Source organism: Frankliniella occidentalis, unplaced genomic scaffold (genome assembly GCF_000697945.3).
Source record: "Frankliniella occidentalis isolate FOCC.00 unplaced genomic scaffold, Focc_3.1 Scaffold34, whole genome shotgun sequence".
In the NCBI taxonomy this organism is placed as follows: Eukaryota; Metazoa; Arthropoda; class Insecta; order Thysanoptera; family Thripidae; genus Frankliniella; species Frankliniella occidentalis.
The window spans coordinates 363,727-381,497 of record NW_026267164.1 but is presented as its reverse complement, the minus strand read 5'-3'; the positions used below and the strand labels follow the sequence as shown (position 1 = coordinate 381,497).

Below are 17,771 nucleotides of genomic sequence, written 5' to 3'. Positions count from 1 at the left end.
CAGTGTCGTTCTCAACAGGCTGATGGGTCACTCCTCCTCCTTGAGGATGCTTTGGGGAGACAAGACGGAGGTAGACACGAGAGAGCATGCTGTGCACAGGCGACCCAGAGGTGTCCCCGCATCCTCATTGAGGAGCTCTCGTACTGTGGTGTCCCGGTGGTGAAGATCGAAGTCGGACCACAGGCCACGAGTACACGTGCAGCTGATGTGGTCAGCGACTCGGCCGCTGGCCAGGCTCGGGGGGCAGGGGGGGTCGTAGCCGAGGAAGATGACGGTGCAGTCGGGGATGGTGACGAGGGCATGACACCGTCAGACGATCTAACAGTCAACGAAAACAGAACGGAAACAGTCGGAACGGAAGAGCCACAACCGACGGCTCACGAGTTCGCGGTGCCGATAGAAACTTGCGAATCCGCTGTCGAGTCTTGTCGGCATCCTCCGAGACAAGAAGATAGCTACGGCACTGCGACTCGAGCTAGACAACCACTCGACGAGTACCAGGCCAGGGTGCGGCTGCAGTCGCTCGTGACCGAGTCTGACAGCTCGCAGGACGCAAAGCTCATCGTGCCCAAGTACGAATGGATCCGCGGCCACCTCGGTGAGGCGGAGCGGCCAGGGCGCACTGGATGCGATGTGGAAATCCTCGACTACCAGACCATCGCACTGCGCTTCCTGGAGGAGCTGCGCGCCAGGGACGACCTGACGGCCGAGGAGAGGGCCATCATGGAGAGCATACCGAGCATGTCCGCCGACTGCAGGTCCGAGGACGACGCGTCGAGCGACGACGAGTCGGGGCAAAAGTGGGTGGAGAGCAGCTCCGACAGTGACGATGCCAATGATGTTGTGGTTGCTGAGCTGAGGGATTGCCAAAGCCCATGCGAGCAGGCCACTGTTCAGGACAGCGCGGCGAGTCCGGCGGAAGGGCAGTCCCTGACATCTAATGGTGATGGCGAGAGGGAAGTACCACACAAAACGCAACCGGAGCCCTGCAAAAGTAAACCGAACACACGGAGAGCCCTACAGATCAAGAGGCTCCTAGATCAGCACGCGAATATTCTCAAGATGCCCGTAGAAGAAAGAAAAGTACTTACAGATCAACTGGTGAAGCAGGTCAAGAAGTGGGAAAAGAAGAAACACAAACAACAAAGAACGAATGAAATACAATTGACGACAGCCTGTGAGGAAGGCACTAAAATTGGACCAGACAGCCAGCCAGAAAATGTGTCTTCAAAGATTAATGAAGAATTTCAACAGAAAGAAGCTAAGGGAGGCAGCATAACATCTGATTCAGAAGATGAAGTAGAAGAGAGAGGTTTAGTATGGAATGTGTCAAAGACTTTGGAAATGCAAATAGCTTCATTAGATATTGAGTGAGCAAATTTATTTGTTTTGTTAAACTCATGATAATAGATAGTAAATTATATATTTCCCCAAAGAATAACATAAATTAAAATACTAATTGCTAGAATCAGAATCATGTTATTTACACATTTGAGATGACATCACAGAAACACATTCACCTAGTTTCCAATGAATCACAGCTGGCATCAGCATTAACTCTCAAAATTTTAACCAAGCTATCTGATGTTGGACCGCAAACAGTCCCTTATACTTGTATCACAAATACACATTCAGAGTAATGTACTTTCACAGTCAATTGTGTAAAAAAGTAAAGTCTGAAAAGCTTTTCAGTCATTGTGTGCTGACTTAAAACTATAAGCACTTAAAGGACTCAAAGTACTCAATGGGCTCATTGGATTACTAAGAGGTGATGACATTTGCCTACGTCCACTTAAATTATTCCTATCAACATAAGGGCTAATACGGTCACGCCCATGATGACGTCTTTCAATTACCTTGTCAAAAAATCTGCTAAGTTTGACTGCTGAACTGCTTCCAGCTGCCAATGAGCGAACTTCTGTGTTGTCCTACAGAAAGTAAAAAGGCTAAGATGATGTAGGTCAACAGGAGATTTCAAGAATAATTATTTAATATTATCCTCACCACAGCAATTTCATCAGCTCCACATTCTTCTGCTATAGTAGCTGATCTCCTTTGAGCTTGGGCACGAGATGCCTCCAGGAGATCTACTTTAGTTCCAATTACTAGGATAGGAATCTGAGGAAAAAAATTGAAATTTGAGAGCAAATGAGATAACTCAATACTTCAGAGGAAGGAACAGAAATCGTACCTGGGTTGATCCAACAAATTGCTCTGGGTCAAAATCGTCAAAAGTATGGTTTTTGAATTTTGAATTTCCCTCTCGATTAAGAACCTCTGCAAGCCATTTCTGGAGGTTCTGTTCTGATTTACGATTGGTAAGGTCATGGACTAGAATAATACCTACACAATTAACCAAAAAAAAGAAGGAAAAAAAAAGGGATTATGAAGAACCGAGAAATTGGTGGGTTTGTGAGGAAGGTATAAATTATTTTTAAATCCAGGGCACTCACCATGAGTTGGGTTATAGAAAACAGATCTGGTATTTCGGTGACTGCTACTGCCTCCCACATCCCAGAGTTCAACAAAATAAGTCTTTTGATTGGGCGTCCCCTCTCGATACTCATGTATCTTCATCTCAACAGAACACCCAACCGTCCAGGAGGGATTGCTGATAGTCTGTCCATGGCAAATTTGATGTACTAATGATGATTTACCAACACCTGTATAAACAATTAAAACGGACAAGTTGTGAGGATTAAAAATCAAACATGTATCTTTTTTCAAATTTAGATGTGTCATCAGTATTTGATAATAAGTGATAATATAACCTATTACATACCTGAATCACCGACGACAATCACCTTCACCTTGTCAATAGAAGCCATTTGAAAAGATAGACAACGTCAATTCTTGAATTGAATTAAATGATCTCCAGTATTCAGAGGAATTAAAGAATCCAAAGAATCTGTAATCCCTAACTTTGTTGTTGCTGTACGAGTCGCGCCTATAAACAATTTTTCATAGCAAATATTGTGTAGCCTCTCATCAGAGAGCGCTGCTTGCTTGCCGTCTCCTCCGGTTGCCATGGAGATACGTAGGCAAAACATGGAGAATTAAAGCTTGTTCTAGTGACTGTTGAATATCTTAACTTAAATCATTATTATTTTCATCTAATTGATAAACAACAATGTGGAATGTTCTCAGTGAAGTGACTTTTTTCTGAAGAGAAAGGAGTAGAGTGATGACACGCTCTGCATATTTCCAGTTCAATCCCTTTCAAATTGGATTAATTTCGAATATCAGTGTGCAGACGACATACGCCCATTTCACAGAAAGATAAAAAAGTCTCTGATGTTATTAAAAAAACGTTTTGAATAAAAGTTTAAGAAACATCGAGATATCATGAAGTATCAACATAAATGTTAATAAAAATATGGAGAGGACAGTACCAAAGTGGCTTCAGGACTTATCAAGGTATACCTTTTACTACTGTATGCTGGGGTTGTATACATCTTGCTATTAATGATAACAACTTAAAGATATGGATGTCATAATTTGTTTCGTCTTGTTCAGTAATGACAGGAAGCAAATACAGCCCTATTCCGCAGAGGGCATTCTTTCACGACCTAATGAGTATGTCCAACAGTTATATGTTTATGGCACCTTTCAACAATATATTAATCTAGTTATACTTTATTATACTTCTATTTTCTGTTGTCAAGGATTGATGGGGATAATTTGCTATCACTTAGAAGTGAATCAGCTAGACAAGGCAGAAGAGCTTCATCATCTGCTGGAAATAGTCCTCATAGTCCACTCAGTCCTTCTAATAAGTACCGTGGTGAATCACGCTTCAATTCAGAGAGCTCCAGAAGGGAACGCCTTCGAGGTGTTCGTGCTGATTGGGATCAGTTGTCACTACAAGATTTGTGGGATAAACCGAATAGAAATCGATGGCTGCAAAGTTTACGCTCAGGAAAGTCAGTGGAGGAAGAAAGATCTGATCAACTGTTTCCAGGAAGATCGAACTGGGCAAGTAGATCAGCAGAGGTTGATGATAGGAGACTTCAAGAACCTATTCAGTCAAAAGACCAGCACCCTGTGAAAACTCAACAAGACCTTGAAGAATCGTGGAATGTTTTACACACATTTAACCAAAAGCAAAGGGGAAGATTAACAATCACGACATCCCGGGGTAGTTTTACTTTTCTCTTTGTTTTATCTCTGACAACATATTAGTCTGATTTGATACCTAAAAATATGATTTGTATTGTAAAACATTTTTCAGATATTGATCCAAGTGGTGATCTAAAAGATGACAGTCCACTTGAATGGCCTATTAGCCATCTTGATCGTCGAAAATCTAGCACGAGTCTGGAACACAATCTCAGATCTGATTCTAGAAGTAATGCATATTCATCACGAGATTTTATCATCCCTGAACTTCCATCTGGAAGCAAACTAACTATTGATATTTTGAGCACATGGGGAGATCGCCATTATCTTGGATTGAATGGCATAGAATTATTCACAAAAGATGGTCTCCCTCCACAAATTGCACGGGTTGGTAAATTTTAAAGTTAATTGTTGGAAAGCTTTTGTTTATTAATTTATTTTCTTAAATGTGTTTTCTTTTCAGATCTGGGCTTCTCCTGCTGATATAAATATTTTACCAGAATACAATGGAGATCCAAGAGTTGTAAGGAATCTTGTTGATGGAGTTAATCGCACAAGAGATGATTTGCATCTGTGGCTTGCTCCTTTTACACCTGGTTCTCACCACTACATATATGTGGAATTTAGTGTCCCATATACTATAGCAATGTTGCGATTATGGGTAATTGATATTCGTTCACTTTATTCAGACTTATTAGAAAGTATATTTTTAAGAAATGCTATATGGTTTTGTTTTTATATAGAATTACAACAAATCTCGAATCCATTCTTTTAGAGGTGCTAAAGATGTAGAAATATTTCTAGATGAAGTACTTATATTTCGTGGGGAAATAGCTCGTGCTTGTGGTGCTATTCAAGGAAGTACTGATGCATTTGGTGATGTAAGTTCCTTTTGAAAAAAAGGAATCAATATGTTTATTATTAAAGCACTCCATGAATGATAAACCACACCTTTCTTTCAGACAATTCTGTTCACTACTGATGACACAATTCTGGAACTTATTTCAAAATATGACAGATCATTTGATAGTAGTGTTACATACAGTCAAGGAAACATTTCATCAGTGCAACCTTATGAAAGGCCTCCAACAGCTGATTGTTCTGTAAGCATGACACTTTTGACAAAGTATAAAAATATCTATCTAAAATATTATAAGTATACAATAAGCATGACTTAAAAATCATTTATAAAAATCAATTACAAAGTGTAAAATTATCTTTTCTGAGAGCAGGAGTCAGTTCGTCCTTTTACCTCAACAATCATAGGCAGCACTCCAAATGTAGTAGATGAAACCAATGGGGTCCAGAGATGGGGTCCACAACCTACTAAAAAAATTCAGCAGCAGTTGGATATTTTTCTTCTCAGTAACTGGGGCCACCCATCGATTATCGGTTAGTGTTTGATTTAAATTAAATGTGTCAAAAGATTTAATTCCATTTTGTTTAACTATGGACAACAATTGACAATTTGGTCTTTTGCATGCCTGCTCCATATGTTTCTTGTTAAGGGTTGACTGGACTAGAGATTATGGGACCCTCTGGTACTCTTATTCCAATCTCCCCACAGGACATTCAAAGTGACGAAAACCGTGTTCACCTGCACAGGTATGTAATTTATAGAGGACACTCAAGGCACTTAGTAAATTGCGGTAAAAAAAATCTGATATATATGTAGATTGGATTATTTGGATTGTTAATCGGTTGTAGTGTTAGATTTTGTTCCACTGAAACTACTGTTTACAGGCTTCTTGATGGTGAAAACTGGACAATGGATGCCACTCACATGTGGAGCTTTGAATTCAAATCAAAGCCTATAATACTATCCATTAGAATTGGAGCAGAACATGAAGTTACTGGTGTTCATATCTGGAATTACAATGCTTCACCAGAACTAACATCTTGTGGGGTAGGATATACATTTTACATTAACACAACATTGAAATCAATGGAATATCAGATGTTTAACTATAACTTGTTTTCACTATCTATGGCAGGTTCGAGAACTTCAACTGCGGATAAGAGGAAAATTAAAAAGTGAAGTGTTCATAGTTCGTAGAGCGCCAGGAAATTTACATTATAACTTTGGTCAAGTTTTGCGTCTAGAAAGAAAGGGCTTAACAACAACTAAAACAAGTGCTTTATCCTCTCCATCCTGTGAGTTAATGCTTATTATAACCTTTGACCTTCCTCCAAATTATTACAGATAGTGAATTTGAAGAAAATTTTAAAACTTAGTTCTAGCTTTTTTTTCTTTTTTTTTTGCAGTATCATTAACTCCAAGTATTGTACCAGAAGATGAATATGAGCACACTGGTGTTCCAACTGGTCTGATATTCACTTTACTCATTTTTTCCACATGGGGTGACCCTTATTATGTTGGTCTAAATGGCATTGAGTTTTATGATGCAGAAGGATATCGAATTTCACTTGGTTTTCAAAGTGAGTTTATATGGAAAACATGAGAACCTTTATAAGTGTGTTTTATGTTTTATTACACAGGTCTTGTTTTGCATAATTTCATATTACAGATGTTGCTGCTCACCCGGAAAGTGTCAACATTCTTGAAGGATCTGAAAGGGATGTTCGAACACCCGATAAGCTTATAGATGGAGTCAATGACACTTTGGATGGTCGTCATATGTGGCTTGCACCTATTTTACCTGGCAAGGTATTAGAAAACATCAACTACAAATATATAAGTTTTCCATTGAATAATTTAAGAAAAATCTCATGACCCCTACATTGTATTTTATTTATTTATTTTAACTCAACAACAGATAAACAAAGTTTACATCATATTCAATACTGCCACCACAGTATCCATGATGAAACTGTGGAACTATGCAAAAACACCCAGTCGTGGTGTGAAGGAGTTTGGTGTATGTACTACGTTTTGAAGAAGTTCTTACTTGCTATCATTACTCTGTACATGCAGTTTGTCAATTTATTTAAAAATAATTAATATTTTCAGATATTAGTTGATGAGTTACTAGTTTACAATGGAGTTTTAGATTGTGTAGATGGAAAGAGAGGAAGTATTCCTTACAGAAGTGTTATCTTTTCTGCTGACCAAACTTTGCTAGCAAGAGAGGCTGAAACACAAACAAGGTAAACTATCTATGCAAATTGTGTTTTTAAAATTTTCAATTCACACTTCATGAATAAAAAATTACTTCTGTTTAGGAGGAGCTCACCTGTAAGTCCAAGATTGCAGGCAACTTCAAGTGGTCAACCTCGAATGGCAGACCAGTCAAAGAGGCCATTTACTTCTTTGCAGCAACGATCTGGTCATCCCGGAAAATAAGACTCGATACTACATAATTTGCTTCATTTTTACATTGTTATGTTTTTCCAGTTTGTAATGTGTTGGTTTAATATTTTGACTTCTGACTGATGAAGGGCAAGGGCAATACGCATACCAAAGATTTTTTTTTTGTGTGTGTTTTTCTTCGTAAAAGAAAAAGATTTTAGATCTTTGTATTTTTGAATTTTCTAATATTTTTAAAGAAGTTACATATGAATTATATGCTACTACCTGTGTTTATGGGATGTCAGAAGGGTGCTTTTGAGTTAAAAACTCCTATTTTAGTTTGTTTTGTCAAGATCTCATGCGTGACTCATTTCTGTGAAAAGTGTCTTTTCTTAGAAAGGAACAGATACAAGAAAGTTATCAGTCAAATCCAAACTTTACATTTGATTGACTTGATCTCTTTCCTGAACTAACTTTTTTCTAAGGCTGCAAGGTTTGAAGTTTTCTTATTAAAATACTGAAGCCAAAGGTTTTATGGTCATGTCATATTTTATAAGGATGTGGCTTACCTGTAAAAATAGATCAGTGCTCATTATTATTACAGCATTGTGATTTACTCAAAGGGACCAATGCTAGTCCACTCACTTTTGACTGGCTCGATTACTGACCAAATCATTTTTTTCTTATGTGAGAAACATTTCCTGAATATTCATCTTTTTACATTTAGAAGTGCTTGACTATGTCTTTACCTGCAGTGTATTTCAGTTTTTAAGTAGAGCTCCAGAGCTCTTACAGTGGCTGGGCCACATGTAAACTGTTATTGTAGAATTTTCACTTTTCACTCTCTGTAAGTTGCAATTTTACTATAAGGGTTCCTACAGGGATACTTATGGACGGTATTTTTTTAATGAAGTTGGATTTAATTGCTACATACTAATGTTCTTTATTTTACATTACACATCTTTCATATCACATGAATAGTTTCAATTTTAATTTGCTATGCAAAGATTAAGATAATTTTTACATCACATATTTCTTGATTAAATTAGAAAATGTGATGATAAAATTCAGTAAACAACAAATAAAATTCGTAAGAACATCTCCCTACACTTTCAAGAATTTATCATCAAATGAACAGTAGGAGTGACAGGTAGTAAGAATTATAATTAACTAAATCAGGATAAGAACGAAACATCGCTGTTTATAAAAAAACACTTATCTTCTTGAGTTCCAGAAATCAATATTAACATCATGTGTGGCTTTGGACTTTGCCAATATTTCTGTAATTGTAGAAATTGGATGTGTCTTCACACTTACATTTCATCTGCAAAATTGAAAGAAAAATCAAGTTGTACAGTATAGTACCAAATACTGCAACAAGTTTCCAAAATTACAGAAATATTCTAATGTACCTCATCATGATTGGGGTGCTTAATGGAGTTGCATCTCAAAGGACATCTGTGACCACATTTGAGTACGGATTGACATTGATCTGGGCAATATTTCCGACCAATAGGAGGCATCCAGCATTGCAAAAAGAGAGAATGCGAACATGGTTCCATACGCTTTTTGATAGGAATCTGTACTCGAAAAGTCAAAGGTAAGTACTAAACTATTTTCAACTAAAAATTGAACTTTCTGCAGTATTTTGCTCACCCCACAACGATAATTATCGATGTCCAAACTGCATTTAATCAAAGCTTTGTGGCCACATGGAAGGAGTTTCCACACAATGCTGTCACAATCTCCACAATCATCACAGCATTTTTTGCTACACTTATGGCCAGAGGGGCAGGTTCTTTGGCAGGCTTCCTGGCACCTGGAGATGTATTTTATTAGATTCAATTCTAACGCATGGAAAGTGATACATTTATCCCCAGTTACTCAGTCCCTACCTAAGTGATAGGTGTAGCCTATCATCTGGGTGGCATTTCTTTCTGCAGAAGTGACCACAGACCAACCTAAACATACAAGTTAGCTGACAACCTCCAGACTCTAAGTAATATGAAAATTCATCAGCACAAGAAACCAATTTTGTTTTCTCAGGATGTCGACTACAGCCCAGGGGAAATGAATGACCAACAGAATCATTCTGTAGCAATGTTCTGTGAACCAACGACCATAGTTCACTGTTACGAGACAACAGATCAATGTTTCCTAACATAAAGAGACCTAAAAGCGAAAAATACATGCCTTAGATATTTAACAACACTTTCATGTTTTAGTGGAAGTCTCAAATACTCACCATCCCGTGCTCGAGAAAGTGCTACACATACGCGGTTTTTAATTTTGAGGAAACCTATTTGATTTTCACAGTTATTACGCACTAAAGACAGGATAACAATCCTACATTCTTCTCCTTGAAAATTGTCGACTGTCAATACTCTTAGATTTTCTAGTTCTGGATAAAGCATGCAGTTCTGCAAACAGGAAAAAGATGAACTCAGCAGTAAGGTCCGCACAAATGACAGCTAAATAATGAATCATGAATTTACATACTGCTTCAATAGTAGAAATTTGTTCCCGGTATGCAGTTAAAATGCAAACTTCATCTGTGGTGTACTTATGCTTTATTAGATACCTAGCAAGCTGTACAGCCATTTTGGCTTCTTCAGAATTTCTGTAGCTACCTGTAAGGAGATTCTGCAAGTAGAAAGCTAAATTAAAACAGTGCTTATACACACCACAATATTCTAAAACATTCAGGTATGGAATACACTACCTTACACTCATGCCAGAAATGTGAGAAAAAGAAAACATTTTTTTTAAGGCCTAGTACATGATCTCTATTCTTAGTGCATTGATGATCACCTAGTTCGGCATATATACTAGGTCTTATCAAGGCAGATATTTGAGGTTGCATCCGATGCTGAGTAAGCAGTGTGTTGATGGGGACTGTCTTGTTAAGAGCTAAACGCTCAAACAGTGAAACATCTGTGAAATGGGTCTTTGATAAAGCATAAGATGCTGGCCGCGGCCTGAGCTGCTTGTGGTCTCCAAGAAGGATCAAATGTTGACAATGTTTTGTAATTGTTGCCACAATATGACTTTCGTGGACCTCAGCAGCTTCCTCCACAAGAGCTGAAAACAAATGTGTCCTATAAAATACTATTACAGTACAAAGAATTAAATAATATTTACAGACAGTACCAAACTTGCTGAAGTACAGTACCTATTGGACAGTGAAGTTCACGCAATACTGGATACAATCTGGCAGCAGCTGATGTTGTCATTCCAACAAGCTCTGCCTGTCGCATTGCTTCCAATTTCTCAAGTTGCTTTGATTGATCTACTGCAGAAGACAGTGACATATAATGAGTCTCTAATAACTCAAGATGCTCCTGTAAGGTTCTCTCCAGGTGCCGCACCCAATACCTAATAATTTTTGAGGAAAAGTTATTTCAAGAGTTAGTTTTAGACCTCTGAGCAAAATAGAATAGAACATTGCATCTTAAAGTTTACCTGTATAAAGACCAACGGTCATTTGGTGAAAGAACCCAAAGGCACTCAAAACCAACAGGTGGACTGTAAGCAGTATTTCGTTTCATCATTTTTTTTTGAAAAAAATTAATTCTATCTTCCAATATTATGCTTGAGTTGCACAGTCCACTTTCGTGGGCACCTGCCATTTTGCTTTCAATTTTCTTTTCTTTTAGATACATCTCGAGATCATGTAAGTTCAAGACATATTCAAATGGAACACCTTTCACAATATTTGGTCTAGAGAAAATAAAATCAATACAAATAGAATTCAGATATAGAAAAATTAAGGGTAATACCATAATTAAAAAACAAAAATATGCCATACTCAGTTTGATTATTGTCAGATTGGAGAAAAAGGCACTTCATATCTTCTGCATTCTCCTTTGATAAAAGTGCAGTCTCCTCACTGTGCTTATAGCATTTCATTTCCATTTTTGCACAGGAGCACACTCTTTTCACACTGCAGTCTGGTGGCTGAAAAAGCATGAAATACATATGAAATTTATTTTTCTTTTTCAGAAGATTGGAATTCTAACTGAAGTAAAATTACCTCAGAGTAATGTTCTTCTTCAAGCCACATCAGAAAATTTGCTGGATTGATGAAACACTCAGAAAATTTGGTATCAACAACTCCAAAACTAACAAGTGTTTGTAAGTTTAAAATTCCATGAGATGCTACTTTACTAAGTTCTGCATGACAAGCTCGTACATTACTACCTACAGATTTCAATTCATTCCTTTGTTTAGCAGCATCAGGAGCTGTTTTACGACGTCCCTTCTTCAGCCATTCTCGTATATTGTATGGAGCTAGAATGGCACTTTTTGACTGACATCCAATCCTCATAAGTTTTTTAGAAACAGGTATTAAGAGCTCCATGAACTGATCTAACGCATGATTTGTTTGACACATCAATAGCATTGGTTGATTCCCTTCTTTGTTCCAAACTTGTCTATTCTGAAGAAGAGCTTTGGCTACTTTACATCCCAAATATGTCTTCCCAGTTCCAGGGGGACCTTGAATTAGAACAAGCTTATTACATAAGGCTTTCTTCAATGCAACCAGTTGAGAATCATTAACATTCAGTACTTCAGCACTTGGCCAATCATCCTCCAACACTTTTAACTTCACAGCATTTTCAAGAAAATACTCAGTGTTTTTCCCTAGATAGGATGGGGAACCAACATCACATTTAATTTCAGAGCCGATGATATGTTCTTGCATTGGTACATCTTCATTAGTCATGCCTTGAAAGATTTTCATCACATAATAAAAGGGTTGAAAGAAGGCCTGTGATTCTGCTAGCATAAATTTTTGGCGTCTGAAGCCTGGTAGAAAGTGACTTACTGCATGAAGTTGAACAATCAATATATTCGACTTTCTTCCTCTATTCCTTCTGAGAGGCCGTCCATTACGTTCAATTCTTTGAACTGATCTTGGTAAAAATTGGCGAAACAAAACTGTTCCTACAAATATATCTTTAAAATGATTTGGTGTTAAAAGAACAAGGGAACCTTCCATGAAATTCTTGTCTCCAATTTTCTCACTCAGGGGGAATCCCATGTCTATGGCAATACCCAGTTTGTTATCCCTAATGCGAGGTTCTATGACACGCACATCATGATGGAGATTCAGATTTTTAACTTCATTTGGAATAACACCGGTCTTGATGCGTTGGTATTGATAATCTGCAATGCCCTCCTTTAAAGGTCGAATAAAATCCTCTCTAAGCAGGTCAAACTGAGTTTTTAAGTAGCTTTCTACATTTTCATAGCATCCAACAATCTTATTAGGGCTGATTTTTTTATTTCCCTTTCTCTTGAGTTCATCAGAGTGTGGAAATAAGCTCTCACATCTAAAACTTGACTTTTCTTCAACCTTTGCAGGTTTTATCTCCACGAGTTGATTAGGGCATGGAATTATGCTTTCTCTTAAACTTGACGACTTTACTCCAATTTCAGGTTTAGAATTACTATTAGTCTGACAATCTTGACAAGATATCACATTTCGATTCTCATCAAAAAGGATGTCTTTGATCAAATCTACAGATTGCATAGCACAAAAATTTTGGCACAAATTCTCAGTACTTTTTAAAAGGCCAATGTTCTCCTCATTTAATCTACTAGGACCAAAATCAAGGAATGGTACAGTTTTTGATCTGAATCTTGGTACGAGGGGCCGACTTTCTGGTAATAAGAAATTATTGGAATTCTGATTATAATTATCAGTGGGAGGGCCTAAATTATTCTGATCAGAAACTATGTTACAGTCAGAATCTTCCAATCTAATTTGAGCAATTCTTACTCGCAAATCTTCTAAGTCATTGTCTGACACTATACATGGTTTCAAGAAGCTTTTCTTCAGTTTATCGCAGATTGAAACAGCACCAAAGTAGCTGTCAACACTTAAACTTCTTTGTCTATTATGCCTCTCAACCTGTGCCACCCATTTTTCAGTCATTATTGTTCGATCTTCAATGTCTAACTGTAAGTGGTCTCTTCGCACAATCTTATTTTCTCTGAATTGAATAAAACAACCACTGCCAGCATTTGACAGCTGGAAGTGCAGGTCCTGCAGTAGATCTTTAGAATCCATATGAAACCTGACAAACGATAAAGTGGATTTAGCGAATTCGATTGTCAACGGTAAGTCAAATGGGGAACGGCGAACGTCGTCTTGAAAAAGCGAATTTGTTCATGTGAACCGCCTTAATTTGACCACACGGTACTAACAACAAAATTCTAGGTCGACACATATATTTTTCAGTTTATACTCACTTCTCTGTTCCTTGTTACGCAAAGAAAGCAGCAATAAAAATCAGCTGACACATGTTTCGGAGTACAGGTTGCAGACACCACTGCTGCCCGGGATAGCGGAACGGAGCGAGTCGGCCAACTGACTCTCGGCTCCCTCCCACGACAAGGCGGAAATTTAAGAGAAACGTGAGGCAGCCTGTCAATTAGTTGTCACAATTTTAAAAATATCAGTGGCCCGAATTAATCCGTCGATAAATTGCACGTTTTGCTCAAACAGAACCGTCCGACTTCACCTGCTGCTTGCTGCTGCATTGACACATTCTTCCCGCCGTGCGCCGCGCGCCGCCCTTTGCCTGTGTCTGATGGGTTGCCTACCTCCACGGCGCACGGGCAGATACATCCGGCGCAGCAAGTAGCTCAAACTGCTCAAACATAGTAGTATCTCCAAAGGAATGGGGTCAAATAAAAACTTGTTCTAACATGATCGGGTCATAAAAGAATTTATTTACATAAAAGCTTAAAATAAAATTCTTTCCGAAATCAGACAAATTCTTTGTGAGGAACTTGCTGTCTCAACCTTAACAATTTAGTTGGCTGTCACTGGTTAGGAAAATTTGATGTCTTTTGATACAAACATAATGTTGCATAGATACTCAGCCTATCATGGCACAAATCAGTTTTTGAAACAAAAATTAATGTCAGAAAGAAAACAAAACAAACATTTTTCAGAACGTTCTTTTTCTTGAAGAAACAAAAACAAACATCAACAAAATTTTATTGGGGTAGTGGAGAACATCCCATAGACATCATGTCACCTCTAAGATGACCAGTCTCATCACTAGCATAGCATGAGATATGATTTCCTCATAGAAATTATTCACCTACAACCTTTGGCATTTATGTCAGTCACATTTCATTTCTGTGCAATGATTTTAACAGACCAATAAAGACACAAATCTCAGCTCTTATATAATATGGTTGAAATTTCATATGCACACATACTTACACATTTTTGTACAAAGTCTCATGGGCTACAACTAAAATTACATTCAATCACAAAAAAATAAAATATTACAAAATTTGAATATGTGCCAATCAGTTGAAAGCTGACAAACTCATAGACAAACGCGCACAAACTTCAGGCACACAACTATACACTTTTATAAGTCCTGTTGTTCTTAATTGAATACCAATTCAGCAAATCCTATGGACAGTACATCAATTGGGTTTGCCCACTGGTTTTTTCATTCAAAACCGATTTTCAGTAGTAATGGAATCAAATTTGGAAACAGATGCATCATTTAGAAGGGTCTTGTATGGCAAAAATTTTAAATTTGCTCTCTGAATACTACATGGGAAGTCAACAATTAAAAACTTGTGATGCTTTCAGAGATAACAATCAATATTCATAGAAACATAAAACATATCATACAACGTTAATTAAAATAAAATAAAATCACAAACCTCACATGTCTAAAAAAATTATCTTATATAGAATATCTTCATTTATAAAAGATTTACAAGAGAAAGTCTTAATAATTCATACAAAAAATATACTCTATCATAAAAACTAATATGTTTTCCAAAGCTACAAAAAACCTCCACACCAGAAGCAGGAGGAACTTCCAACAATATCATTTATATGCATTTTTTAAATGTTTTTAGTGGCATAAGACACAACAAAACTACAGTAATGGGAACAGTTTAGCACCTGGTCAATCAATGCAAATGTTGTCACTAAATAATTACGTTTTTCAGGCTAGTTTCGGTCGCCTAAATACAAATAAACTTTGCCAATTTCAGTGACTAGATATCAAAGTATTTCTGTACTCTTAATGTTTAAATTGAAAGATTCTCGGGCAAGAAATACAGTATATGTGGACAAATAGAGTTGAAATTCTTGATACAGCAATAAGTGTGTTTCCATGAGAATTTTATGTAAGCAAGAAAAAAATAAGATGATCCAGAGTTGAGATTGAGGATGGATATTTTTAAAAACATACATCATTGCCTTTTCTTTTTTTGAAAAAATAAAATAAAGAGTACCATAATTCATAAAACATTTCAAATCTCATGTACTTTCTTAAAAAAAAGCAAAATCACAAAAAATCTACTTATTTTATTACAGCTATAACTGGTTCAATATGCAAAGGCCCTTTTAGTTGGCATCACATCAGCAGCTGACTAGAGAGTCCAACAAATCATAAGCTGCCTCTTCCAGGAACTATATGCTCATGGCTTTGATCTCCCACGACATCCACACACTAAAGACAATCCAAACAGCTTGAGGACTCTACCCAACCATTAAAAGTCAATAAATGCAACACATGTATGTACTTTTTACCACCCCATATATGGGGTATACCCCACTCCAGGAAAAAGGCACAAAGCTGCAGCCATTCCCTCACCACATCTCAACACCACCCTGATTCCACAAAACTATTCAATAACAAACAATAATTGTACTATGATTTGCGTGGAGTCTTGAGAGCGCTAGCGAGGCAAACGCGCGGGAGATCGTTCTTATCCTAAACGGCGACTGGGGGCTTTCCCGGTACCACACTGCCCACTCTGATACAGTCCCGGTCCTTATATCACAGCTCAGATCCACAACTCGGCCCCCGGGTCAGATCACGGCTATGAGAAGTCGTCGTGGACCACGGCCTCCTGTGCGCCCGTCTTGGACACGCAGTCCCTCACTGACTCGAGGATGATCTTGACGCGGCGGTCCAGCGCCACGTGATGCGGCTCCCACAGCACCGGGGTCACAGGGTCCTTGGCCATGGACTCGCGCATCAGCTCGCTCAGCGGCTTGGGCCCGTTGTGGAACCTGCAACACACAACAGCAGCATGAACATCTCATGGACATCTCATCACCTAGCCGAGCAGGTCGGGGAGGGGCTAGACAGTTCGAACAGTTTCCGTGCAGTTGGCACCACTTCAGAGCCGGCGCCGGCGGGGGGAACTCCTGGCCAGGCGGGGCAGCTGCCACTCCGGCCAATGGCGCGGCTCGAGTGGGGGCCGCCGGAGGCAGCGAGGGCAGCAGTCGAGCGGCCGGGGAGCGTCAACTTGGCACTTTACAACTTGCAAACATGTCGGAACCATTGCCAAGCCAACGGCCGCGGGCTCCGGCTCCGCGGACGCCCGAGCCGAGCAGTCACTCACAGGGCGGCGTGAGCGTGCCGAGGGGCCCCGCCCCGACACCGGCCACCAAACTCACGGCACGGTGTTGTAGAGAGATACGGTAGGGGACACTGGGGTACCTTGGGGAGGTCCCAGTTCGGGATCTCTCGACACCGTGCCTCACGGGCAGCTTGTGCGCGAGCGGCAGAACCACTGGCAGCCCGCGCCAGGGCCAGTGGCGAACACGGCGGCGCCCTTTGGCCGCGGTGCTCATGAAGGGCGATAGGAACACCATGCGAATGCGAACAGGCCCCGGCCCGGGGGCACACACAAGAACAAGGGCCCGCGAAGGGGCGCCGCTAGCGGACCGGAAAGAGAGGGGGGGGGGTGAACATCTGCTTTATCGTTGCAAAAATTGGCTTGGACGTTGGCCAAACGGGATGGGTGGCAGGGGCGATGGCGATCCGTTTGTCTGTGATAGGGAATGCTCCCACCCTCTCCCTCTATCTTACACCCCCCTCCCCTCGCAGTCACGCCCATTCGCCGACAATGCGTTCGGAGAGATTGTAATCGAACGTATCTCTGCCCGGCCGCGAGCCCCGCTCCCTCCACCCAGCAGCCCCGGCGGTCGCGTTGTTTTGCTCGTCGATTTCAATCCAAACGCCGGAGCGGCGACGGCGGCGTGCGCGGCAACGGGCGAGGACGCTTTATTTAACAGCGGAGGGGAAAAAAAGCGTCCGATGAAATATTTAAAGCCTTCCATGCGGCGGCCTTTCAGCCCACCACGCCCAGAAACTGAGTCCTTCTCTTGCTACGCCTAAGAGAAAGGGAGAAAGAGGGGAAAACGGGGGGTAGGAGGGTGGGGTGGAGGGGATGGGAAAGTTATGGGGGGAGGGAAAAACGGCAAGGGGGGGGGGCTGGCGCTCTGGCAGAGCGAAGTTATTGCCATAGCGAAGCAGCGAGGCACGAGAACGAAGACGAATCGTCAACGAAACGACAGATTAGCGAATGGATCCGCCCGCTTTATAATGCAGGTGAGACG

General features: G+C 39.8%; 5 protein-coding genes across 6 annotated transcripts in view; 2 read left to right on the top strand and 3 right to left on the bottom strand.

The window, feature by feature from the left end:
• Positions 1 to 163, top strand: part of LOC113211975 (dynein axonemal assembly factor 1) — a 3,317-nt gene extending 3,154 nt beyond the window's left edge. Inside the window, exon 10 of the mRNA XM_052266010.1 lies at positions 19 to 163. Coding sequence (XP_052121970.1) covers positions 19 to 163 — 145 coding nt within the window. The remainder of the gene's footprint in view (positions 1 to 18) is intronic.
• A 1,201-nt stretch (positions 164 to 1,364) lies between these two features.
• LOC113211981 (rab-like protein 3) lies at positions 1,365 to 2,973 on the bottom strand. The gene is made up of 5 exons (XM_026430545.2): positions 2,783 to 2,973; positions 2,454 to 2,663; positions 2,192 to 2,343; positions 2,005 to 2,118; positions 1,365 to 1,928 (listed from the first exon to the last, which is right to left on the bottom strand). Exons 1-5 carry the CDS (start codon positions 2,826 to 2,828, stop codon positions 1,689 to 1,691), a joined length of 762 nt encoding a protein of 253 aa, XP_026286330.1. The 5' UTR covers positions 2,829 to 2,973; the 3' UTR covers positions 1,365 to 1,688.
• A 59-nt stretch (positions 2,974 to 3,032) lies between these two features.
• Positions 3,033 to 7,676, top strand: LOC113211990 (katanin-interacting protein-like). The gene is made up of 16 exons (XM_026430555.2): positions 3,033 to 3,417; positions 3,517 to 3,576; positions 3,666 to 4,138; positions 4,232 to 4,506; positions 4,583 to 4,780; positions 4,863 to 5,000; positions 5,082 to 5,222; positions 5,352 to 5,511; positions 5,628 to 5,724; positions 5,863 to 6,025; positions 6,114 to 6,273; positions 6,385 to 6,558; positions 6,648 to 6,787; positions 6,897 to 6,998; positions 7,091 to 7,227; positions 7,303 to 7,676. Exons 1-16 carry the CDS (start codon positions 3,377 to 3,379, stop codon positions 7,421 to 7,423), a joined length of 2,580 nt encoding a protein of 859 aa, XP_026286340.1. The 5' UTR covers positions 3,033 to 3,376; the 3' UTR covers positions 7,424 to 7,676.
• A 617-nt stretch (positions 7,677 to 8,293) lies between these two features.
• LOC113211989 (NFX1-type zinc finger-containing protein 1-like) lies at positions 8,294 to 13,982 on the bottom strand. Of its 2 annotated transcripts, XM_052266003.1 has the most exons (13): positions 13,900 to 13,982; positions 13,628 to 13,802; positions 11,403 to 13,452; positions 11,178 to 11,326; positions 10,832 to 11,089; positions 10,542 to 10,744; positions 10,092 to 10,450; positions 9,869 to 10,012; positions 9,615 to 9,789; positions 9,265 to 9,541; positions 9,026 to 9,188; positions 8,782 to 8,949; positions 8,294 to 8,693 (listed from the first exon to the last, which is right to left on the bottom strand). In XM_052266003.1, the coding sequence occupies exons 3-13, from the start codon at positions 13,443 to 13,445 to the stop codon at positions 8,619 to 8,621; spliced, it is 4,014 nt and encodes a 1,337-aa protein (XP_052121963.1). In that variant the 5' UTR covers positions 13,446 to 13,452; positions 13,628 to 13,802; positions 13,900 to 13,982; the 3' UTR covers positions 8,294 to 8,618. The 2 variants fall into 2 exon arrangements, with proteins under 2 accessions (XP_052121963.1, XP_026286337.1); XM_026430552.2 differs by having other exon boundaries at positions 13,628 to 13,927.
• Positions 13,983 to 14,089: 107 nt separating this feature from the next.
• LOC113211992 (extracellular serine/threonine protein CG31145) overlaps positions 14,090 to 17,771 on the bottom strand; it is a gene marked incomplete at its 5' end in the record, with an annotated part of 31,603 nt that continues 27,921 nt past the window's right edge. The window contains one exon of the mRNA XM_052266009.1: positions 14,090 to 16,436. Within this exon, the coding sequence (XP_052121969.1) occupies positions 16,244 to 16,436 (193 nt within the window). The remainder of the gene's footprint in view (positions 16,437 to 17,771) is intronic.

Coding starts and splice junctions, on each gene's coding strand:
- LOC113211981 (XM_026430545.2), bottom strand. CDS start 2,828: ATGGCTTCTATTGACAAGGTGAAGGTGATTGTCGTCGGTGATTCAG. Junction 2,664..2,782: donor GATTGTCGTCGGTGATTCAG/GTATGTAATAGG, acceptor TTGTTTATACAG/GTGTTGGTAAATCATCATTA. Junction 1,929..2,004: donor GAGCTGATGAAATTGCTGTG/GTGAGGATAATA, acceptor TACTTTCTGTAG/GACAACACAGAAGTTCGCTC.
- LOC113211990 (XM_026430555.2), top strand. CDS start 3,377: ATGGAGAGGACAGTACCAAAGTGGCTTCAGGACTTATCAAG. Junction 3,418..3,516: donor TGGCTTCAGGACTTATCAAG/GTATACCTTTTA, acceptor CGTCTTGTTCAG/TAATGACAGGAAGCAAATAC. Junction 5,223..5,351: donor CTCCAACAGCTGATTGTTCT/GTAAGCATGACA, acceptor TTCTGAGAGCAG/GAGTCAGTTCGTCCTTTTAC.
- LOC113211989 (XM_052266003.1), bottom strand. CDS start 13,445: ATGGATTCTAAAGATCTACTGCAGGACCTGCACTTCCAGCTGTCAAAT. Junction 10,745..10,831: donor GACCGTTGGTCTTTATACAG/GTAAACTTTAAG, acceptor AAAAATTATTAG/GTATTGGGTGCGGCACCTGG. Junction 9,189..9,264: donor AGGCTACACCTATCACTTAG/GTAGGGACTGAG, acceptor ATACATCTCCAG/GTGCCAGGAAGCCTGCCAAA.